Source organism: Nymphalis io, chromosome Z (assembly GCF_905147045.1).
Source record: "Nymphalis io chromosome Z, ilAglIoxx1.1, whole genome shotgun sequence".
In the NCBI taxonomy this organism is placed as follows: Eukaryota; Metazoa; Arthropoda; class Insecta; order Lepidoptera; family Nymphalidae; genus Nymphalis; species Nymphalis io.
In genome coordinates, this window is record NC_065918.1 from 10,530,619 (window position 1) to 10,557,088 (window position 26,470).

General features: G+C 33.3%; 1 protein-coding gene across 1 annotated transcript; it reads left to right on the forward strand.

Annotated features, from left to right (window-relative positions):
- The first annotated feature begins 78 nt into the window (after positions 1-78).
- On the forward strand, positions 79-21,839 carry LOC126780656 (zinc finger protein 2-like). Its single transcript, XM_050505281.1, has 2 exons — positions 79-202; positions 20,455-21,839. Exons 1-2 carry the CDS (start codon positions 79-81, stop codon positions 21,837-21,839), a joined length of 1,509 nt encoding a protein of 502 aa, XP_050361238.1.
- Positions 21,840-26,470: the final 4,631 nt, after the last annotated feature.

Here is a 26,470-nt window from a genome sequence, read left to right on the forward strand (position 1 = left end):
TAAGACATGACGCATGTAATGAATGTTGAAAAATGTTTCGTTGTGTTAAAGAAATTCTATTTTACAGCGTTGGCCGCGATGCCGCGCTGCTATATGGTGAAGAAAGGCAACCAGCGTCATGATGGTCCGCCTCCCTGCAGCCCGACAGAGGCCAGCGTGGCTCCGCCTTGCTACAGCCCGTCGGAAGACACGGCCATTACAGGTAATTTTGTTCAACAAAATATACTTTGACATAAATAAAAATAAATAAATATTGAATATAAAAGCGATGCTGAAAACTAATGGATTTCTTTGTTTCTGATGAAATTTATGATAAGAAATCAACTTTCAACGTGGTGATCACATTAATACATTTTAATTATTATTATACATTTTATACAAATCGTAGTATTTCGCAATAGTTGTTGGATTTTATTAAATGATTCGTTTTTAGGAATATGTCTTTTCGATAGGTAACTATTTGCTTGTGAATAGTGCGATAGTCATTTGAATCTTTCGTCGGAGCGGTAAACAGACATTCCTTCGACAATTTATAAAAGAGAAAACCCCTTTTCTACATCAAATAACCTTCAATACGTTACGTACACCAATCATAAACTTGATGTTCACAACAAGAATAATTTTAACTGGCGCCATTATGTACTAAAGCAGTGCACATACCAATGCCATTGTACGATATTGACTACGTAAACATCATTATGAGTGACAAAAGAGTGATAACTCTCGGTTATAGTAAATATGCTTTCATTTTTTAAAACATTAAATGCATTCCTACTTGTGGATGATGCATAAAACATATTTCACTAATTTTAGCTGTACGCTATGAGTACGCACTTGTTCCACGTGTACGTACTAGAAATGAGCAACTTTGTTGTAACTACACGAACAAACCTACCTCACAGAACATTGAACATCACTGCACAAATGTTAAGTGTTTACAATTGTTCAGCTTAGAGCAAGTACATCTAGCGACTTAACTTCTAACCATTGATGAAATTTGTTTAACATTCATTAATAATAACTAATTAGTCATTTTAGAGCAAATACTAAATCCAGCAGAAATGAAATTTGGCTTTTTTTCATTTGTATGTCATATTCAGTACTTAGGAAATCAATGATAAATTATTATTTTAACATATTATCTATTATATTTTATTATATTATCTATGCACGTGTATCTAAAATACCGGTACTGTTCCACACAGGTTTGACATGACAAAAACGCTTTAACCAAATTTCCAAGAGAAGCGTGCGTTTCTGTTCTGTTTTTAAGTGATATATATAAATATTACAATATTACAATCTGCAAGAGGTCGGGAAATTTAGAATCATAAATGCGAAACCAGCTCAACCAATTACTACGCAATACTATTTGTTGGCGTACTGACCTTTCAACTTCTTTATTTGGTTAGAGAAATATTCATTCAATTCTCATACTCATTATAATTCATTGTCACTAAAACTGAATCTATCAACTGTTTTATTATGATTTATTAATAAAAAATGTTTGAGAAAATTGCTCTTGTTGTTTTAAGTTACGATTAACTTTTGAAAAATAAAATATAACTGGCGGTCTTATCACTACTACTTCTTAGGCTTAAGGTTTTACTGTTTGTTTCTTTGTGTGTCCAATAAAGATATTTACTATTATTATTATTAAAAGATTTTTACAGTGAAACCTTATAAACAACAAGTTTTTATTATAGTTATGTATTTAAACGAGCTCAAATATAACGTTATGTTTAGTAGACGAGAAATACCTGTGGTTTCCTGTCGGCATCATCACAAAATCACCTCCAAGGTACAATATTATAGCATTGTTACTGAAGTTACATATGGATACCAAGTTTCAGCTCAATCAGTCCATAGGTATAAAATATTGTTGCAAGATTTGTTTAATTGAGTTTAAATAAAAGCTTGTAAAAATAAAGCTTGTAAACACAGAGCAAAGTATCTTATGGTGTGTTTCCACTAAAACTGTAGACTATTGCTATGTTTTTAAGTTTAGCAAATCATCAGAAAGACGCAAAGAATTATAAGACATTAGTTCAGTTAAATATTTACATTGAATCGACTAAAGTTTACCTACGAGTCGTGAGTTATTATAATGTTTGTATTTAAAAGATAAATCACCGGCGTTACTATATTCCTGGCTGTGACATTCATGCGACATATCAAATGTAATTTGTTTTTAAATTAACCCTTTTTTAAATATAACATTGAGATCTAATGGAATTTGCAAAAATGAAGATTTAGATTGAGAGGATTCCAAACGTAAGCTATATTTTCAACGTAGACCTGAAAGTTTTTTGTTTTAAATTTTTTTATCCTCGGATCTCGGACTGAACAAGTTCAAAATTCAGGAACGGCAATCGCTTTATGAAATGTAACGTGAGTCCAACCTTTAATAAGGTTGTTAAGTATGCTTGACACGGTAACATTTGAAAAATTCAAAATTACATTTTCATTTTAAGTTCTTATTTTTCATGTTGCTCTGCGACGTTATGATACTCTAGCATCTTGTAATAACGACGGTACTGTCAGTTAAGTAAGTCACCGTACGGTAACTTAGTTACCAAAACCTGTATTTGTTTACCTGTCCTGTATTTGTTTACCTGTCCTGTACCTGTTTAAATGTCTGTGGAGCAAAGCCCGCTTCTCCTCCTCAGTGCAGGTTGGTAGATAAATATGCGGCAAATTTTTTTCAGGTCTCTCCATCACCGATATGATATGATATGAATGAGATGAATTACACAAATTATACACTTGAATAGACAGTTGTGCATGTCAAAAATTTGGTTAATGGTTGGTTGGTTAATATTCACGTCTTCCCGCTACTATTGTAGCTTATATAAAGTATAATTATATTATTAGGAAATAATATTGCTTTCCATACACTGTATGTCAATATAAATATAGTTGCATATTACAAATTAAAATGATATATTTGAAATAAAATACCATTGATATCTCTGTGGGCTAACATGCGCTTGTCATAATTAATCTATTTCCAAGCTGAATTCGATGACAAAGCTTTGCTTATTCAGGTACAAGCGTATAAACGAAGTTCATTAATGAATAGGTAAATAATCCAAAGTGCCCAGTGCTCGTTATGCCACCCTCGCCGCAAGCTACACAGACGGACCCCATATAGTCAAATTTTCAATCATATTAGGATTCATCGAAATAATTAAATTTCCGTAATGGTCACCATATTTTTTTATCCTCGTGATAGAACAGTTTTTTTATGCAAGTAACTCATGCTCAATGAGAACTAAGAATATGTATATAAATAGGCAAAGACAAAACAATTTAATTCAGCTTTATCTCCTGTCTGTTCAATACGAGTTGCTACTGAATAGTTTTATCATAAAAACAAATTGGAAATAAATGTAGAGAAAATGTACGAAACATTTTCAATAATGATTATGGTCGAATTCCGACCACTGTTAGCAAAGCAGTGTGGTAGTAGCACACACTAGTTTAAAAAAATAAAACATATATTGCTGTATTTAAGTCGTTTGTAAATAATTTTCCGATTTTTCTTATGTTCTAAAAAAATAATTCACATTTTTAATGGTTTCTATTAAGTTATAATCGAGCAAATAGAGCGGGAATGCATTTTCCTATAAAATCTTTCTCCTTTTATCCAGGATTTACTAAAATATATAATATTAATATAAAATTTACGAGTATACTATATTTCAAAAGTATAATAAAAACAATTAATCTTAGTGTGTATAACTTCAAGGAAATAGAATTAGTCCATAATAAAAAAGCTCGTCAACACGATGTCATCCGTCGATTTTAATATCAAACACTAAACTTGAATACAAAGCGAATACCAAAGCATTACAAATATCAATTAGATAGTCTTTGTCTGCCGTGTGCTGCGTTGATTTACATAGCAACATTTAACACAGACATTTTAGTATATTTGGTTGTAGAGAGTGAGAATCGAGTGTCACCCCTTTAATTTCGTTCAAATGCAACGGGCGGGAATGAGCAACCAGAGTACGGGAGGAGCTTTTACAAACGTAGTCGTTTAAATCAAAGCCGACCAAATAGAGCGATATTTCGAGTATCACTCAATCGCCGATTGTTATAAACCTGAACTTTTGGCGTTAATTGATATTAATTTGCTGAGTAATTTTATCATAGAAAACGATTCATTGTATCCCCTCTGTGTGAATTTGGATCCGAATACCGACAGAAAAGCGCAATTTCTGATTACGTGACGCGTTGTTATGAAACTATTCTTTGTATATTATATACTATCTATATAAGTAGCCCATAGTTTCATTTACGCATAAAGTAAACAAAAAGTCTCATTATTAATAGAAAATGCAACCGACCTACCACTAAAATAGACATATCTAAATTTATGTAATTTTTTTAAGTTTCTCTTAATGCTAAGATAATATTACTATGACTCAATAAATACTACCATTACTAAATAAGTAATATTTTACATAACAATCATTCATAATATAATATAAAATTACTTTGCAATTTAGTTTTGATTTGCTTAGTCATTTTTATTCCTGTCACTAGATACATATTTTTTTTAAATGGAATTGAACTCGACGTCTAGGTAATTAGAATATCATAAAGAGATACTACTAGACTTACGTCTAAGTAAAAAATAATTCAGTAATGGTTTAAAATAGTTGATATCGTCGTGAAGAATGATTACGTCCTTACTAATGCGTAAGTGAATTTGTTCAATTGTTACGCTTTGTCACGGATGTGAACAAATAGGAGATTTTGTTACACCAAGTCCGCTTTATTAATGAAATAAAAAGGTAGGTCTTAAAATTTTAATTATTTTTATAACTAAAAACAAAATCAGGATGTGGGCCGTTGACAGAATCGGGTCATGTAAAAATGTATCAATACACACTATAATGTATTTCAACCATTATCGTTAAAAGTGAACTTATTCATTCATTCTACTTTGCTTAATTAAATTATCAAATTAAGAAATATTATAAGTGAGTTGTAAGTGAGTTATAAGTAAGTTGGCATTGGTAAAAATTAAGAGAGGATTAAATGTAGAATAAAAATTAAACAAACAAGAAGGATAGCGTCTCCACCACAAAACAGTAGAGCCTCCAACAGCTCCAACTCAGCAACAATTCCTCGATTGAGTCCACCGAAAAATATTATATCACAAAGTATATATAGGTTTGGTAACCCGAACCGCTTAAATAAGTTTTACAAAGTAGATGACGTAGTAACACTCCGTTACGTGAGATTTGTATATAATAATTGAAAATATATTTAATCGATTTAAAACAGACACGCAACCGGCGCCAGCTCAACGATAAAAAGGACGCCGTCGAACAACGCAGTGCTGCCATCTCTCAAATCGAACAGATAATAAAATGTTCAAAAAATGAATGCCGATTCAATAACCGAAATTTATTTAATAAACCGATTTTTAAATTAAAGTTGATAGGGTTACAGCTTTCACGTCTTGAACTGAAGCGTTTATCAAAATGCATACACGTTGTCAGGGGTACAGAAAAGGAGGACACTTCCTCCACACATTCAGGCAGAGCCGCGGGCTGAAACTAGTTGCTACATAACGGATACTTTGTCTACTTTTAAGTATAAACTATAACGAATAATATCTGAAATTCGGAAGCGTTGAAGTTTTCATCTGCTGACATAATTGACATAAATGAAATGTTTATATAATAAATAATTGTTTGCTTCTTACTTTATGGGTAAAAGTGACTGTCACAGTCACTTTTACATTTATTGTTATATATTATACACATTTATTGTTCCATATAACATACTTTCATTATTTAATACTGATGCTTACTTTGTTTTTCCAAATTTCCCGAGTCATATCTCTCACTAACAATGTATTGTTTAAGGTAAAAATACTCATTCACTTATACATATATTGATATGTGTGGATGCTTTTTTAAAATAATATAGAAAAACTGGGGTATTAGTATCGGATGGCAATTAAAGGATGCCAAATAATTTGGTGTCTTTAAATCTTTATTTTTAATTGAATATATTTGTATTATTATTTGTGAAGTAAATATTTAAAATTTAGTTAATTACATGGGACCAAGTTTTTATTTTGTAATACGCGTAATGTCAAGTGCTACGCGGAACAGAAGAGATACTTGCGAATACCAAAAACCAGTAGAACTAATTAGAATGGCTGATATTTAAAAAAATAAAATTATTTCTTCTATTAAAAATATGCTGAGATTTGTAGTTTCAATTTTTAATTCTTTTTAATTTTTAATTTATTTAACATAATTTACAGCAACTAAAATAAAATGGGCATGCTCGTTATTCATCATGGTTTTAGTGATGTAAGAAATACTACACTGCTTTAAGCCGAATTTCATACATATACACTAATAACGATTTTTGATATCCGTCTTAATTTTCACGTGCAAAAAGCTTCACTCTCCCAGCGCCACTCTTGCTGGGCGGTGCCACAGTCGTGAAACATTGTTGTCACTTCGCTTCCGACCTTGTACATTATTACCAAAACTTCATGATATTCACCTAAAGTAACGTTACCCGTCATTATCTGCGTAAGTTGAAAGGTCACTAGACCCCTACAATGTTCCTGATACTTCAAGAACTGTTGCCGACTTTTAAAATATCGTACGTTATCCCCACTATGCAGATGGCCACTCTCTGCTACGAATTCTGGATCTTAGTTCTGCAGTGGCGGAAGCCTAATAGTCTCCCGGGCCAAAAGAGCCATAGAGGCCATCGAATGCACGACTTTTGACTTAGTCTACTACAATATAGGCAATTATGGAAGATTTTGAAGCCAGACAAGGTATATTTTTCTCTTATAACCAATAAGACATGTCCTTTAGTAGGATGAAAATGACAAATCAGTATGCAATGTTATTTTAGAATTACAAATTTAACTGATGCAAGCCAGATTCTTGAGCGACTCTCATTTGTATTAAAAATGAATATTTATTCTGAAGGCGAAAGAAGAACAAGAAGATGAAACAAGCAATGTTACATCCGACGACAGATTTGTTTAAAAAATATTGAATACTGAATTGCCTACATTTTAATATTTTCGTTCAACAAATGTTTGAAATACCAAGACAGGTTGAATTTAATCCAGTTACAAAATTTTGGTTTTAATATCTTTGTATTACCCACTATGAATAGTAAATGTTGATAAATTTTGATAAAGACATTTTAAAAAGTTTATATACAATTTAATAATAATGTCTGCCAGACCGAATTCGGCCACGGCGGCCAAACTCAAGAGAGATTAGCCAACTACACAGGATATATTATAGTGCAGAAGTATGTGCGCAAGCACAGGTGCACTTTCTATTCCCTAACTCTCAAAATCTGACGGCAATCTAACACGACCGGAAAGAGTTCAGGCGCAGGACAAACGGCTTTACGTGCTTTCCGAGGTACGGGAGTGTACACACTTCCAACTTACAGACTCCGGGCTGCTATTGAGAATTTTCTGACAGAAAAATCCAATAACTTTTTATTGGCCTGACCTGGGAATCTTACCCAGGACCTCCGGGTCTGCAGCCTTATATTAAGCCACTAGACCAACGAGGCATTTTTATATACAATTTACATACTATACGATTATAGATACACTATATCGTGTACGTATTTGAAAGAAAAATCTTATGCTAGTCATGCAAAAAAATATTACGTTTATAGTATATTATTATACAGATAAAAAATTATAGACCCAACACTATATTATATCGTATTCAAAGATACGCTACTTAATAACGTCTCAGTTCTGCTTTCGTCTAATGAGGGGCATGAGTGACACTACCGCAGCATAATGCGGGCGCGGGGATTCGCCTTAATTAGATTCGAGTATTCGAGTAGAGTAAATGATGGGAACGACACTGAAATTACATAGCGTGTCTGCGCAATATATACTGAAATTTACTTATTGATTCTTTAATTCTTACGTTTTAAAGTGTAATTTCAAATTTCGTAAATAAATTTGCTTATTGTTCTATTTTGACTTATCTATTTTATTCGGAAAAAGTTCGGAAGCTTTTGAATGTAAATATGTTTTGATTAAAAGTTTTTCTTACGTCTTTAAAATAAATATTCAGAACATGTAGGACAACAGGGGACATATTAGTCTCAATGCCAGAACTGACAAAGGCGTCTTAGAATTAAGCGTAAGCGAATGAAAGCTCTCGGAGTGGATGATAGTTTACAAGATTTTTTTAAATCACCTTGATGAATCGTGCAAAGTTTGGTTGGATGATCTTTCCTTCTGAGACACAGGTCTTCAAACAATCTGCACGTAAAACTATGTCTGACTCGGCCTAGAATAGCTCGAACGGCGGCGTCTTTGGTTAAGCTTTGCAAAAGAGTGGTTGATGACCTTATGCTGCCTACCAAAATTGATGTTTATAAGACAGTCATACTGTGTATAGTATTGTTTGCGACCGAGACACTGTGCCTTAATATTAAGCGCCTTGAAGCTTTTCATATAAAATATTTAAAGCCATAGTATCTATAAGTGATAGGACCGAATTACAAAATCCGAAGTATTGTGAAAAACTCAATTGAATGACATTGAGGCTATGCTATTTATATATGTACAAACTTGAAAGACAGTTTTGCCCTACAGAGATATCCTAAAAGGTCATTTAAGTGTGTGTAAAACGTCATGTAACTTACGCTGTGAGAGTTAGGAGCTTGCGCAAAGGGTGGACCAGCTCAGTAAATAAGGAAGTTTTGTTTTTATTAAAAAGTCGGCTGCTAGATCTTGACTTCAATCCCTTATCCTGTATTAACAAGGTTCACCGTTGACGTAGGATAGCAGCAGCATATATGAACAGAGACTGATAGAAAGTGAGGCCAATAAAATCTTAACAATGTAAACTTATTAAATTGCAATTATATTTTTTGACTTTGATATATTTGTTCAAACTATTTTGATCGTAAGGTTAATACTGCGAACAATTTCATACGTGAAATAAATTCATTTTAGAGGTTTCTATATTTTGAAACAATATTTTGACGAACATAAGTTGTAAGGCTTACGTTTTTCAAAATATATATCCATTTATTGACTTCAATCAAAGTATCAGCTTAGGCTTTAGTACGAAACAAAATTCTCGAATGTTAACAAACAAATAAATGGGTTGTCCATTCATACTTTTCGCAATTCAGTGACCCGATCCACGAATTTTGATTATTTTTTTCACTGCGAATAAACAACAGTAAGTTTACAAAGATTTTTAGCAACTGACATAATATGACTGTTTTTTGGGATTCAGCTCAATTGCTCATTGCTCGTTTTGTTATGCAAAAAGTTTTGTTTCAATCATATTTTATAAAAAGGAAATATTTCATTTCTAATTAGTCTGAATAAAGTACTAGTGCTTAAAGTAATTTAAACTTTTTTCAAAGCTTTAACATTTAAAATATTACGTGGATATTTTGAGAAACTTTATAGTTCATACAAAAATGTATATAAAAGCGATTTACGAGTATTAAAAACTAGACGTTACATAAAGAACGGTATAATGTTTAAACTGGACCTCAAAAATAATACGCAAAAGTCTCAAAATTATTTGTTTCTGAAACTTCTTTGACAACATTCATTCATTCTTTTTTTATTAGACATTTATCTGTTACAAGTATGCTTCAACTCATTTCGAATCATAAAATCATCTTGACTCTTTGTTAAAATATGCACGTATATAATTTCTTTTTGCATACAACAATGAAATAGGATGTCTGCATTGATAGCAACTGTTCCAAAAAATGCAGTATTTTATTGTAACAAAGAATGCAATTTTCGAAGTCGGTTAATTCATAATGAAATGTAGACAATCTCAATATAATAATCATATACCATTTATAATAAAATGTGTGATCATTTAATAATAAAATAAAGTTTATCAATGCGAGATACGAAAAATTGGATCTCAAAAGCTATCGCATCTTAGATGCTCCACACCCTTCTAAAGATGAGAACCAACTGTACTTTGTAAGGATTTTTGGAATGAAAATTTTCATCAAAGTCCGATGATGCGACGCATTTATAATTATTGCAACATGTGGTTCGTTGATTGTACTCTCTTTTAACAAAAAAGTTTATTAAGCAATATCGAACTAAATAATATATTATAATAACAAATAAATATGGTTTCAAATAAATGTAATCTAAAAGACTTTTGCAAAATTACATTTTTGTACTTATTATGTAAATGACGTATATTTATTTAGTTTTAATAATTTTATATAGAATAAAAAATAAAGACAACTATTTCCAAATAATTTGTTTTTTATGAATTAAGAAATTAATTAATGTTGTAAGTGGAAGTAGGCAAGTTTTTTTGCGATTTAGTGACGTCAAAACACTGAGACGTATCTCATTTATTTTCACTCAGTGTTTTCCGTTTTTATGAATAGACCAACCCCAGAAAAATCTTAACTTAACGCGAAATTATTATATAAGTTGTTAAATAAACATCTTCTACGTCGATTTATTTAACCCATACGAGTTATTACAGCCGAACATAGAAATTAAAGAAAACTATTTTTATATAATAGAAAAATTTAAAAATTTAATTATTTTATAAATTAAAAAAATCCTTAACAGACTCCAACAAGACTCAATCCACCTTGATTGAGTCTTGTTGGAGTCTGTTAAAAAAATAACTGTATAACATATTAGATAAATAGTTTTCACCGCGGTATTGCTCGCCTGCGAGTTGGGTTCGTGTTAGTTAACGGTTTCTTGACAACGTGTATCCAAAATTATTAAAAATGGCAAACGAACTCATTTTCGCTTTTTTAATAATTTTTTAATAGTTCGAATCTCGACCCGTCTAATAAATAATCTTTTAGTTAATTATAACATTCGAAATTATTTTTATATCTCTTAAAGTCACAATATAAAAATCGTAAGCCATTAATTTATTATTTACTCTTTTTTAATAAATATGTTAAATATATTGCGTTGTTCCGGTTCAAAGGGTGAGCGAGTGTAACTAAAAGTACAAAAGACATAGCATCTTAGTTCCCAAGGTTGGTGGCGCAGTGGTGACGTGAAATGGTTAATATTTCTTAAAACGGCAATGACAAATCCTTCTCATTAGTTTGTGAACAAACAAACTTATTCATTTTTGAAATGAGATTGCTAATACGCAATTTCCAATCATAATTACGATCTAATTGAACACGAATAAATGTGACATAATTGTTCTCTGTATTAGTATTTCACAATATGAAATTAATATTAATATAAAATAATGAAATTTTAGTGAACCCAATTTCATTATTAAACCAAATCTATAGTGGTTTGCTATAAAGCCAACGTCAATGTTATTGAAGCAAAATCGAAACAAAGAATGGTCTAGCAATTAAATTATATCTAAATTTATCATATGTTACAGTTTGAACTATTTGCTAGTCAAAATCACAGTCATTTTTAAACTTAGGTTAGCTTAGTTTTATTTTTGTAAGTGTGTTTTGGGAATAGATTTACTTGACAATATAGTCTTTTTACTGATGTACATTGCCCTTAGTCAGATGACCAGTATCCTGTAATGATGACCTTTTCTGTGATGATTGAGTGAGTGAGTGAGGTAAACGACTAAATATGTCAGGATTTTCCTTCTCTCCACTAGTGACAAGGCCGGAGTGTGAATTAACCTGTGACTCCGTCATCGATTCTTCGGTTGTTCGTTCATTCAACCATTTCTACAATGATAGCTTCCATTTCAAACTGCGCGGTAGGAATACCGAGGGCGAGACCCAACTTCGAGAATCTATTTTTTTTTTTTTTATATTTGCCGGGAGGGCAAATGACTCTACCACCTGATGGTAAGTGGTAGTAGAGTCGAAACGCGACGACGGCCAGTACAGTCGGGAAGAATGTTCTGTACTAGCCGTCCCCGCCTTGCCGGCCCGCAAGATGCCTCTTCACGCCTCGTTTGAAGGAACCCGGGTTGTAAGAGGAGGGGAATACGTGAGCTGGTAAGGAATTCCATTTTTTGGAAGTAAGTATTTTCAGAAAGTAAATTCCTCGTATCCATCGCCCAAAGGTTCTCATTGTGAGATATGTCTGCCTAGCAGAAATTAAGCACTGCTTTGAAGAATATTTCGCTACTAATCATGGCTGGTGAGATACATACCTATATTCTAGATATTTGAGCCCACAGCCGCAACCAACATCTTGCTTGCGTCGGTTCTTTCCATGCTGTACACTCCTGCAGTGATAAGTAAATGGCATTTGATATAGTAATATCTGTATAGAGAATAAGGTTAGGGGGGAGAGAATACGGTTAGTTTCATCTGTGTAGCACCCGGCTTACGCCTTATAAGTTTAATCGAATATTCCACAAACGCGGCAATGCTGTATTCCTGCCCTTGAAACATAACGCAAGATCCGTAAGATATGCATTAATCAGACGCCGAATATACGTAGGTTTTTCGTAATACCCCATTGTATAAAAGCCCATGGCTACGCTCAAATAAGAAACTAACATAACTTAATCATTTCTATAGTCAAAAGTACTTTAAATATTTTTTTCAGTCACATGTAGTTTTAACTGAGATAAAATTATGACTGAATATATACAATGATATTATATAAGTACAGAGAATAATTAAACGTAGCATGTCATTTTCACTATACATCAGTATTGCTAAGCTTGTATCAAACATGCCCGAACACATGTGAAAATGGGATTATTTATCTACTACCAATTATAATATTGTATTTATTATAATAAAAGTTGCTTGAAACAAACAAATTTTCTTTTTTCTTATTAGAAAGCTGACCCTAAAATAGGCATCTTATGGTAATTGTTTGCAATTACATTGTTAATTGGAAAAAATACTCCCTTTTTGCCACTAACATAACTGATGATTTTTTCCGTACCTTTTCAAATACTGACTTTATGTGTAATATTTCTTAAGTTTTTAAAATAAACATTATTGAGTAAGTGACTGAAGAATAATATTATAAATTAGGAATAATTGGCACTGAAATTTTTGTTTGTTTAATTCAAAATATGATTTTTTTTTTGCTATTATTTAGTGATATGATAGAAAATACTTTCTTAATTGAATTCATAATAATTGCTAATAATCGAGATAAAATATATTAATACTTATATTTTGTTAAATGTACAAAATTCATCTTGTATATGTATTATTTTTTATTATTATTAAAGTATCTCTCTATATATATTAGATCCTTACATATGAAATTTGAATGCATATCACTAACAATACAAATTGAAGTAAATACTTAAATACTTCAATTTGTATTGTTAGTGATATGCATTCAAATATTTATATAATAAATATTAGTAATAAAATTAACAGTTTTGTGAGCTGAGTTGCTTATAAGCGGGTACTATATACTATTGCAAGGTAATTATTTCCTACGTGAAATATTGAATATAACGACGTAACGATGAACTACAAGCGCTATTAAATGATAGGTTTACGATAAAGTGCCTGAACTCTCATCCCTCCGGTGGTATCGAACAACACGTTCGCGTGTTTGTTAGATAAAAATAAATATTTTACGAATTTGAGCAAACTTCAAAAGCTCTTGGGTGTGCATGAAAATATTTTTTTTTAAATATAAATAAAAGTTATTCAATTTGACATTTTGTATGTTTATTAAGAAGGTACATTTGTTATAAACTAGCTGTGCCCTTGACTACGTCCGCGTGGATCTGGATCGATCTCAATTTGTTATAAAACGTAACGTGACTCTTTATTGTAGTTCGTTATTATGATTAAACAATTATTTTCATAATTGTTTGGGTTTGTTAATGTGGCAGGTTATAGACTTGATTGGATAATTGAAGACGAAACCAAAGCTAATGTACAATTTACATTAGCGCTTCCCTGTAAACTATATTACGAGTCGACTTTTCAACGTCGGTGCTGCACTGGCGATGTAAAGAAAGGTTAATATTTCTTATAAGGCTATTTTTCTGGGTGGTGGTGGTCATTTACTATAACTCCCTATTAGCCCGTCCACCTACCAATTTTAAACCAATGAACGCGACACGCGATCGTGTCATGGAAATCTACAACGTGCATCGTCAAAACCATTTCACGCCATCCTTGAATTTTGTCCAATAGCACGGGGCGCTTTCTATAAGGGATCTACATCAATATTGTGCGTCATCTTTGATTATTGTTTTCATGTCATGACGTCATGCCGTACATTGTACCACGATGTGACGTCGTCGTTTCTATATCACGACATCGCACCGCGACACGTTGTCGTAACGTGTCACGATGCGACGTCATATCGTGGGTATGTGTTTTGGCCCCTGATACGGACCGTATTCTGCGAACAAACGTACTTCGTGTTCGTATTGTATATTATAATTAAATTAAATTATAAGACTTTTACTCGTCGATCTTTTTGAATTACTTGAGATGTAAACAAACTAAATATTTGACGAAATTAATGTTCGCGATTAAAACGAACACACTATATTAAATATATAGTATTATAAAATCAACTGTCAACTACGGAAGTCCCAAAGGTAAAAATAATAATAAATCAAAAATAATCAACAAAGCCTTTACAATCTATTTAATGTTTCCATATTTTGGCCCCTATATTGCAACGTATATTTCGTTTCGTTGTCGAAAAGTTTCGACAAACATTTTATCTGACATTAAAATTTTGTAATAAAGGATATTGGTAACGTATTTAATTGAACTTAAAAAAAATCATATAATATAAAAATTGATATTGCGAAATACATGTAAAAGCAGAGAATTAAAACAACGTCCAGGTGTTAAATTAACCTTTAATTGCAGTATTAAATTACTCTACAACAAACACTCCAACAAAACCATCCAATGTGCATTTCAATTTGATTGAAACACGTTTTAAACAAATAATATTACGTTTGAAACAATATATACTTGTATTGTTGTCTGAATTATATTAAATATCTTACATAAGCATTCCTTGTATAATATATATATATATATATATATATATATATATATATATATATATAGAAGTACTGCTTTGAAATATATTTCATGTATCTCGAAAATGGTTCTAGAATTCATATTGTGTATTTGGATAAGGTTTTGATTTTAAGTTTAATCGATATAGGTCTGGTGCCTTTAATGAAAAAAAAAAGTTTTTAAAAAATACAAGGAAAAATAACGAGCTCGATCGCCCATATACCATTAATTAATCATGATATACTCGATAGATTTTCGATTGATCGGATTCTTGAAAATAAATTCTAAAAACTAAGCGAAAATGATTCCTCGAAATTCATTAATAATTAGTGTTACATTTCAATCCATACAAATTTAAATCTAGATTTTAATAAAATATCGGATACGTTTATCTAGAATTTCCATGAGACTAATATCTTCATTACCTATCTAGGTACTAAATAAATCTAATAATAGGAGTACTTGGAATAATGGGTATGATCTCGTTATAAGCTATTTATATCACTTCTATTTAGTTTAGCTTTTATTATATACTACATACTAATACAATTCATCATTTATATAAAATTAAGTGTTTTAGCCGAATGTTTTTAATTAAAATATTACAGTTTCTTTATTTTTATTTTACGTTTATATCAAAAGTTTTACGTTAACATAAATAGAACCTGTAAGCGGTGATCACGAATTATATGTCGGTATTGAAAATGATATGCTAGGCGGTAAGCGTTCACGGTCAGTACATTGTCTAGTCATTTAACAAAGAACAAGTTTCACTTTAGTATGCACCTTCAAATTGTACATTATGTAGTGTAGCGTCACTAAACGTAAGGGAAAAATAAATAAAAAGGTGAAAAAATATTTATTTTCTATAATCATTTGTTTTGTTTTAACATTATTAGCGGCGAATATAAAATAATTAACATAATTATTGTCACACTGACGTAATAATCGTGTTAATTGTAATAAGTTTACATTATCAAGAGTACCTTGGAAACACGAGAGCATGGTGTAGGTTTCACGGTTCGAAACCATCTCATCAACGCCATAGAGACACCTGTAGGCGTTTCCGAGCGGATTATGGTCAAGCGTCTAAATACAAAAAGCGACTTTGTCACGCTAATTTCCGCTTACGCACCGACGCTCAGTTCAAAGCCCGAGACCAAGGATCAATTCTACGGCCAGCTCAATGAAACAGTGCGCAGGCAACTGACAGACTGCACATTTTGGGTGACTTTAATGCCCGCGTCGGTCAGGGCACATCAGCCTGGCCTGAATGCCTCGGTGCACACGGCATAGGCAAGCTTAACGACAACGGACAGCGATTGTTGGAGTTTTGCTCAAGGCACCAGCTGTGTGTTACCAACACCTTTTTTAAAGGCAAAATGATGTGGAAAATCTCGTGGATGCACCCTCGATCTAAACACTGGCACCAATTAGACCTTGCTCTTACAAGAAGGAGGGATCTACGGGAAACGCTCCACACGCGGGCGTTTCACAGTGCCGAGTACGACACCGATCACAGCCTCGTTGCTACTAAAGTCCGATTTGTCCCTAGGAGAGTCCATTCTTCCAAGCCACTCGGTCGAAAAAAGATAAATCCTTTCAAGACTCGTAATATGGAAGTAGTGGAGTCATTTGGGGAACTCGTCTGCGAAGAAGTTGCAACTTGGGACAGTACGGCATCAGCGCGAGTCGAATGGGAAAAAGTCAAGTCTCTTCTCACTGACACTGCAGGCAAGATTTTTGGTTATCAAAAAGCAAAATCTTACGACTGGTTTCAAGAAAACGAGGAGCACTTACTTCCCTTGATTGACTCAAAACGCCAAACCGCTTTAAATTTTCGCCTTAACCCTTGCGATGCGACGCGTGAAGATCTCACGAAGGCAAAAGCCTCACTCCAGCGTAGCACGCGTTTCTTTGTAAATGCGTATTGGACAGAGCTTTGCCAAAGCATCCAAGCGTGCGCAAACGCGGGGGATATTGGCGGGGTGTACGCGGGCATCAAAAGAGCTCTTGGACCTACTCCAAAAAAGACGGCACCTCTCAAGGAAACTGACGGTTCTGTTATAACAAACAGCACCCGTCAGATGGCAAGATGGGTAGAATACTACAAGGGGCTCTACTCGTGCCCAGTGGATATTCAGCCAGAAGCAGTGGAGCTTGTCCCGAATCTGGCAACTTGGCACGAACTAGACGTTGCACCTACAGTAGAAGAACTTTATCTGGCCGTCAAGAAGCTCAAATGCGGAACGAACCCCGGAAAAGACGATGTTGTCACCGAAGTCGTCAAGCTTGAGTGTCTCTTGCCCATTCTTCATAACCACCTGGCTAAGTGCTGGAAAGAAAACTACGTCCCTCGGGATATGCGAGATGCTAACATCGTCACTCTTTATAAAGGCAAAGGCGATCGTGGCGACTGCAACTGTTACCGCGGAATATCTCTTCTTAGCATCGTCGGTAAAGCCTTTGCTAGGGCCATTTTAGGCAAACTACAAAGGCTCGCCGACCGCGTATACCCTGAGGCACAATGTGGTTTTAGGTCCCAACGGTCAACTGTCAACATGATATTTTCACTCAGACAGCTACAAGAAAAGTGTAGGGAGCAACATACCCCCCTAGTCATTGCATTCGTAGACCTAAACAAGGCTTTTGACTCCGTGAGCAGAGAGGGGTTGTACTCGGCTCTTGTCAGAATTGAATGCCCCCCAAAACTCCTAAGGATAGTGCAATCGTTCCACGAAGATATGGAAGTCACCGTCCTGCACAATGGCAACACATCCACGCCATTCGAAGTACGCCGTGGTGTTCGTCAAGGCTGTGCACTGGCCCCCACCTTGTTCGGAATATTCTTCTCGGTGCTTCTGAAGGTTGCTTTTGGAGATGAACAGCAAGGCGTCCACTTACACACGCGAACCGATGGTAGGCTGTACAACATCTCCATGCTCAAGTCCAAACGCCACAGGGAGGACCTATTTGTAGATAGTCTCCTCTTCGCTGACGACGCTGCCTTTGTTGCTCATGACCAAGCTCAACTCCAGAGTCTAATGGACAAATTTGCCAGAGCGTGCGACCTCTTTTTAATGTCCATAAACTGCAAGAAGACCTTTATTTTAGCGCAAGGATGTATAGAGCAACCAGTCATCTTGCTTAACGGCGCACCTTTACAGGTGGTTAACAAATTTTGCTACCTTGTTATATTGTTTATTTACCTTGTTATATTGTTTGTGTATATTGTTTATAAAAATTCCATCATAAAATATTTCATGTTACGGACATTAATTAATATTACCCTCAAGTCGAACACGTCCAAAATATCACCAACGATACATGTGAACACCATTCATCCAATCCAAATAAACGTTTTGCGGAAATGTAGTTCCAATAATGTGCAGTAACTCTATCATATCAATTATAAACAGGTCTTAAAAGAATATTGTCATTCATCATAAGATAACTGCAGTCCACTGTTGCTGTGCACATTGGTGCACTACAACAGTGGCTCCCGAATCTCAGCCTTTCATATAGCTTTGTCATCAATCTTCCTGGATGGAGGGCACCTGGAGTAACTTGAACGTGTGTGTAATATATCCGAAAGACTATAAATGTAATGGAATCACGAAAGCATCGGTCAAAAATAAAACATTGCTAAATAAAATATGAACCTTATGACTCGTAGTTGTCAGGTGGGACAACCCTCCTTTTGCCACAGAATAAAGTTTTTCTTATACAAAATTAGATATCTTTAAGGTACCATAACAGTACGCGAGGCTAATAGTATGTTCCGTTTTACTAAGACTTTTTTTGTTGTTGCAAATAAGGCATACTTTCTATAAAAACATAAATTGGTATATGAAAACTATAACGTGAGGTTGTAAATATTTTTTAAATTATATTTTTGTACATCGTTTATCAGCAAGGAAAAAACATGACGATTAAACTATAATTTCACTAAAATCGTTGATAGCAGTAATTTGACATAACAGGTAGAACACTAAAAACGTGGCTTCGATCGAGGAATATTGAACAGTATATTAGTGCGTTATTAGCGCGACACCTTCATGTAATCTGAAAAAGCTTATTAGACCATATTTTATACTATAGGTGTGCTAAATAGAATGACATTTCGAAAAAGTCGATTGGCTGAAGTAATGATTGAGGACTCGAGACAAATTACAGAAACGAAATTTAGAAGTTAAAATGAATTCAGGTTTATTTTTTTCTTTAATCAATTCTAAATTAAGTGTTGTAATTCTTCACAAACATAAATTGGTATGAGCTTGTTTGCAGTAAAATAACACAGTAAAATGACATGGTTTTTAACGTGTGACAGATGAGATTTTATCATTCATAGACCATATAGGCGAAAAAAAACGCGGTATTGAATGTTTGAAATCAGTAACGCAATAGCGTTTCTCTACAAAATACTGTAGAGAATTATTGCGAATCGTACTCATACAATATTGAAAAACAATACTAATTCGTATGTCTTTTAAATGTTTTTATTATTACAGCTAGTCGCAGATGAGCTTCGAGCCTACATAATTGATCTACTGTGTTAAACATATGTCGAAACAAAGTCGAGAAAAAACATGAAAATTAAGAATAGAAATAATAAAAGATCAATGAAATAATAGGATAATGCAATTCCATAAACTACATCCTTTTATCATAAGCTCAATTAATTGGATATTTCATAATGTATGCACGCATTTTGTTTTTTTACAAAGGAAAATATTATGAAAACTCTCTGTTGCCTCGGTTGCAAAGCAATGTACGAATTAAATAGGGGCTTTTATAATTAAATAGGAGTGTTAAAGGCATTGAGTTAATATATTTGGTAACTGTTTGTCGCTGTATTCAGATGAAAAGTGATTTGTTGTAACAGTTGATATGTTTGTTTTTGCCTTTTTTTAAATTAAGTAACATCATAAATTAACGTTTCCACACTTATCAAGTAACAGGTTATGTTTTTTTTTATATAGAATAGGAAGGTGGACGAGCATTTGGGTCACCTGATGGTGAGAAAGTAAGAAACGTTAACCATCACTTACATCACCAATGCGCCACTAACCTTGAAAACTAAGATGTTATGTTCCTTGTGCCTGTAATTATACTGGCTCACTCACCCTTCAAACCGGAACACAACAATACTAACAATACCAAGTACTGCTGTTTTGCGGTAGAATATCTGATGCGTGGGTGGTACCTACCCAGACGAGCTTGCACAAAGCTGCACCACCAGTGAAAATAAAGTATGAGCAAAGTAATTTTGTAATAAGTTTCCTGTTTATTCCTATAAGCTAAAGTTAAGCGACAATTATATTACATTATATTCTCATATTTTTCTATATTATACACGATTAAATATTGTTCTTTTTATTTATAAAAAAATGCGATAAGAAATTTAATGGCAATTAAAAAAATTTAAAGATGAAATTTAATGGCATTCAATACTCTTTGTATTTGTTACAGAAGCAGGTCGTGCTGAGTATGAGGAGCCAGCATTTAATCATATGGAGCGGACGGCAGCAGATACAGAAGCAGCACATGACCTGCTCTCACTCGCCAACAGTCTGCCACCACGGCCGCTTCAGCCACCACAACCATCACTACCACCACCACCACCACCACCACCACCCGCTCCAGTATTTACCATGCTGCCTCCTTCCGAAACACCAATGGTCCCTGTTTATACCTACACCATACAGCCAACCAACATTTTCGGCGTCCCCGAGGAGCCTCGTGAACCTCTCTATCACATTTTTCCCACGATCGCACCCATACAGCATTTCGAATATATGCTTGAACCTCAATTCGGTTATCTCGCTTACCAACCAATGCCAGAGCAGCAAATCCAATTCGTAGAATCAGTAGCAGTACCAGTTATTGAAACCCTTCATACACTAAATCACTATCCAATGCATGCACCGCAAATGGAACCTATATTACTAGCTGAACCGCTGCTCCAACCCCTGCAACCTATCTTCCAAACCTTCCCTCAACCTCTACAGGAACCGCTGCTTCAAACCATGCACGCTCTACCCCAAACCATGCTCCAATTCCTGCCCCAAGCCGTGCTCGAACCCCTACCCCAAATTATACAGGAACCTCTGCCCGCACCCTTGCCCACACCTCTGCCCGCACCCTTACCCACATCCCAGCCCGCACTCGTGCCTGAACCCTTGCCCGAACCACTGCCCGAACCCATGCACGAACCCATGCGCGAGCCCATGCGCGAGCCCATGCACGAATCCATGCACGAACCCATGCACAAACCGATGCACGAACCGAAGCCCGTACTGGAGCCCGGATCACAAACGGAACCAGAACTCGAACAAGAATTCGACACGGAGCTTGAACTGGAGCCCGAGCTGATAGAAGAAAACTCGTTGCAACATTCAAAAGATAAAATGAACAAATACGATTGTGATGAATGTGGCAAACGCTACGCAACGTCATCAAACTTGTCACGCCACAAGCAAACTCATCGCAGTCTCGATTCGAATGAAGCAAAGCGCTGCAGCGAATGTGGCAAAGCATATGTGTCCATGCCCGCACTCGCGATGCATGTTCTCACCCATAGAATGGGACACGTATGCGGCGTTTGTGGCAAACAGTTTTCTCGGCCATGGCTCCTCCGCGGACACTTGCGTTCACACACTGGCGAAAGACCGTATGACTGTCCCGTCTCTGGCTGTGGCAAGGCATTCGCGGATCGCTCCAATCTACGCGCTCATCTGCAGACCCATTCAGGAGAAAAAAATTACGAATGTTGTCGCTGTCACAAAACATTTGCTCTGAAGAGCTACCTCACAAAGCATCTGGAGACGACGTGTCTGGTCTTCATGAACGAATGAAATAAACAGAAGTCTACCAAAAATTGCAACGAATAACTTCTCTATGAACTTCTTTACATCTTTATATTGAAACATTAATATATAAGTAAAGCGATTGTAAATGGCGGCGGCATAAAAAATGATAAGCAATAATTGTGTACCTAATATTGATACGGCTCTTTCTATAAGGTGTAAAAAACATATTTTTTCTTGAAAATAGATAAATCCAGCATCGACGGATTTAATCATGTCAATTTATGTCAAGAGCCTGCAATGTTATTAACGTAATTTATTATACGTAGTAATTTTAAATCTTACGGTAAGTATACGCCACACGCGTGATGCGAGACGTTATAGGTAGTAGTTACGGTGATACGTAGAGACTTAATGAAACCGTCGAGCTGTGGTACAAAGAGAGCAATAAAGTAATGTGAGTAGAAGAAAGTCGTAAGTGCACGAGTAGCGTGCGATGCCTAGTCAGTAGAAAGTATCTTCGTGTACGGCGCCCGCGCCGTCAAAGGACCAAACTGTTGCCCGCGCCTCCCTCGCATTTTACACAATTATGTTTCATTGTTTACTGATGCACAAAAGGTATTTTGTTGTCATGTAAATCTTACAAAAATAAATTTATGTTCTAAAATTGAAGTAGGCACGTTCTAGTAACAAATTGAATAAATTTCGTGATTTATTTAGGTTTTTAAAGGGTCAGTTTATATAACGATAGATCGCCATTCACTGTCGCTGTTCATTATTTACGTAAATACATCACTGGCAAATATAAGCAACTTCTTTAAACGTATGAATTAATTGTTCTGAGTTCGTGTGTTTGTGTGTGTGTTTGCCCATAACTGACGTGCACTTATAGTTAACTTAAACAGTCATTACTTTCATCCGACGATATTAAGGGTAAATTTTAGTGCATATAAATTTGTAGAGATGTAGATGTTAAGATCGAATCGACTTAGATTAATTAAAACTTTAGAGTATTATACAATAAGTTTCATATTCATTTACAAAAACCAAAGCTTGGCATTTGTAATATTCGTTAGCGTAAGTATTCCTGTGAATATCGTATTCAGATATTGTAATAATATCAATTTACACAATTTTAATGCAAAAAAGGTAAATATAAAGCAAGTTGAGAAAATATTTTTATAGACACATGCGTAGAATGTTAGGAGAGCAGTATTTGTGATGTAATTCATTTAAATAGGTTAGTGATCATAAGACGTGTAGCTTTATAAATTTGTTATATTAAAAGTAAGGGTCATAATAAACACCAAAGCCTTTTGGGTTTTTTTTAAGACAGCCAATTACGTTAATGATATGAATAATTAATCCGTTGCTTTTAAACTTTTATAGAATAATAAGCAGAGCGTGATAAAATATTTCATAGGAGTGTAGTTTACTAACGTACGTCATTATAGAGAGTTTTACAATACCTACTCTGTTGTAAAACTAGAGATTTACATTTTGTAATTATATCCAATACATTTGTGATTGTTATATACAAAATAAAATCAACAATAGTATTTAAATCTATTCTTAAGCTAAATCTGTATAAATATAATTCAGTATGCGTTCGAAATATGATCAAAAATTGTTTTCATTATGAATTTTGTTTCTAGTTTGTACATACACCTGTTTGCATATTTCAACCACATTGTCATAAAAAAAATGTCAAAATGCGATACTTCAACGAAACATATTTGTATAATATTGTTCAAAATTTATTCATGTTACACGTTTAAGAGTGATAGGCGTATGATAACCATTTTTTAATATATTAGGCACATAAAAAATATATATTTAAAAAAAATATTTAAAAAAGGATTGGCCTAATATTGAAAGTATTTTTATTTTCAAATAAGATTTCGTCCGCTTTGAGCCATGCCGAAAAATGTTCTTCTTCTACATACGTAAATTTGGTTAAAGATATAATTTTATGTCTTACGAGACAGCAATATTTATTCATGAATAAATAACAAATAGTATTATATAAATCATTTAAGCATATTCAAAGCTCTATTCAAATCGAGTATTTATACTCTTATTCTTTCAATTTCATCTAGTCGATTATTAGTTTTAATGAACGCATTCAATTAAATTATAATGCTGTTACCGTATCATTGTTGGCATATTTTTTTATTTGAAAAAGTGAAACAATCAGTCATTTTATGTGCAATTTTACATAAATAAGTAATTTATAAATAAGAAATTAGAAAATTTAGATTGCAGGGTTATGAACTCGAGCACCTAATCCCACCTTTAATTAATATTTTGTCAATTTATTGATCATTTGTCAATTTGTCGTTATAATATTTTTAATATATCACTTATATTAAAAGCGTAGCGATATATATATATTAAAATTCGGTTTTAGTTGATAATATCCTAATTATAAAATAATGAATGAAGTCAATTCATTAAGCAGCGTGGGATTCTGATGTGAAAAAATAGTTATGTAAAAATAAGATAAATATTGAATATGGTTTTTGAATGAACCTTTAAAAGACTGATAGTGTATCACATGTGTATCACTGTAAAATAAGTACCGAGGAGCCACAGCAACCAACTCACTTTATCGAGTCAAGTCTTCCAAAATATGTGCCGCCGAGCAATATACTCGGGAAACTGTTTCCCTCGTTGACTTGAGGAGTGGTTTCCAAACGCATCCGATTTATCATTAATTCCACAAACATAAACTTATTACTCTTATTATTTAATACGCTACACGAAACAAAACAAATGAATAGTTTCATTATGACGTAAATAATTTACTGAATATTGTACTATCACTTTAAGTTAGTTTTATTTAAAAATATACTTACACATTGAATTTCATATTCACATATTGAATTTCATATTCAAACGAAGTTGTCGTTCAAAAACGTTTTATGAGAAAAGTAATTTGAAAAGCGAAGTTTCTTTTGTGAGGAAGGCAACAGGCACAACGCATAGTTGAAGTTGCTTAATAAGTTTTCTCTCGCAGACTAGTGTGAATCTTTGCGATTTATGTGAAATTTGTTGCTTATAAAAATACTCTGTCTATTCAGTAAAATTGGTAACAAATAATTCTAATGTAATATACACACTTCAATATAGCAGCTGTCACGATAAAAAAACGTTGTATTTAATACAATACGATTGCCATACAAACTGCTCATAAAAGGATTCTGTATTGTAAACCATAACACGTTAAAATTACTCATTTTTCATCGAAGTCTACATGACGCTTTAAATTATATTAAATTATTAAAACACGTGAGATGTAATTATCTGGCGTAACAAACTGTACGTTTATTGTTTTTAAAATATGTATTCCTCATAAAATATTTACCCAATCATTGATCTCATAAAACATATAAGCTATGACTCCATTTTATTTAAACTTTTTTATTGATTTAATGTGATTGTGTGAACTACTATTGTATAATACTAATAATTTCATATTATTAAGCTAATTATTATACCTAGATATAACTTAACGCTATCCTTAATATTCTAGTCATATTTGTCTGTGAAATACGCACGATCATATATAATATTGTGTAGAATTAAACATTAAGAGAAATCAAAAGCAATACTTTCTGTACAATTTTCTGTAGGCGATAAAGATATTAATATTTTAACGTATATTCATAAGTTTCATAGTCTATAAATTCTGAAAACTTTTATCAAAATTGTTACTCTATGATAGGAATTTAAATCTAAAATACTGCGAACATGTACTTATATACAAACTTATATTATGAAACGGATGCTGAAAATTTAAACAACATTCCAAATATTTTGATTCCACAAAATTATTGGAAAGACTTTTATCATATTATGTTTTGTTTATAACTTTAATATAAAAAAAGATTAATTATAAGACTCTGGTCTGTGAGTTTGTTTGTTGAAAGACTTTGGGGACTTTGCAACCGAAACGCTTATTTATTGTAAAAACATAATACAGGTGACAAATCATGCTTGAATTGATTTCGTAAGGTACATTAAACATAATACAAAGCAATTCCTTGAAAACATAAATGTTGAAAAAATGTTTAAATTATGCTTTCGTTATAAAAATATAAAAACTTTTGAATAATGTTCTTATATAGTTCAAACATTTCAATTTACGCTCTAATGCTCACGCATCGTATAAACAAATCTTTACACGAATTAAGATATTGAAAATTGTGATTATGCGTTTCTGGGAAATGATAACTTAAACTTTACAAATATTTATATTTTTATTACAGGCAACACTATGATAACTGTCACATAAATATATATGTAAATAATACAATCACGGAAACAAACTAAAATGTTTTGGGAATTACAAAAATAAATATTATATCAATGTATTATGTTAACAATAACTTAAGAATTCAAAATGAACATATAGTATATTTTACATTTAAAAAAAATGACAACGAATACTAGCGAATTCCGATTAAAATTATTTATATATATATATGGGTATTTAGTAAGGAAAATACAACGATTATAATTATGCTGAATTAAATTTTTTAAATAATAAATATATAACATGTATTAGCGTATCAAAACTTGGCAGGAATTCAGCGAACAAATATTTACAAATTCAGAGTTGAATTGGAATTATTTTCTAAAATATATGATTAATGTATTTACTTAGCCAGTAATAT

What these genes read in the sequence shown, in the direction of transcription:
- LOC126780656 (XM_050505281.1), top strand. Translation starts at nt 79, where the DNA reads ATGCCGCGCTGCTATATGGTGAAGAAAGGCAACCAGCGTCATGATGGT. An exon ending in GGAAGACACGGCCATTACAG is followed by an intron (nt 203 to 20,454) that starts GTAATTTTGTTC and finishes TATTTGTTACAG; the next exon opens with AAGCAGGTCGTGCTGAGTAT.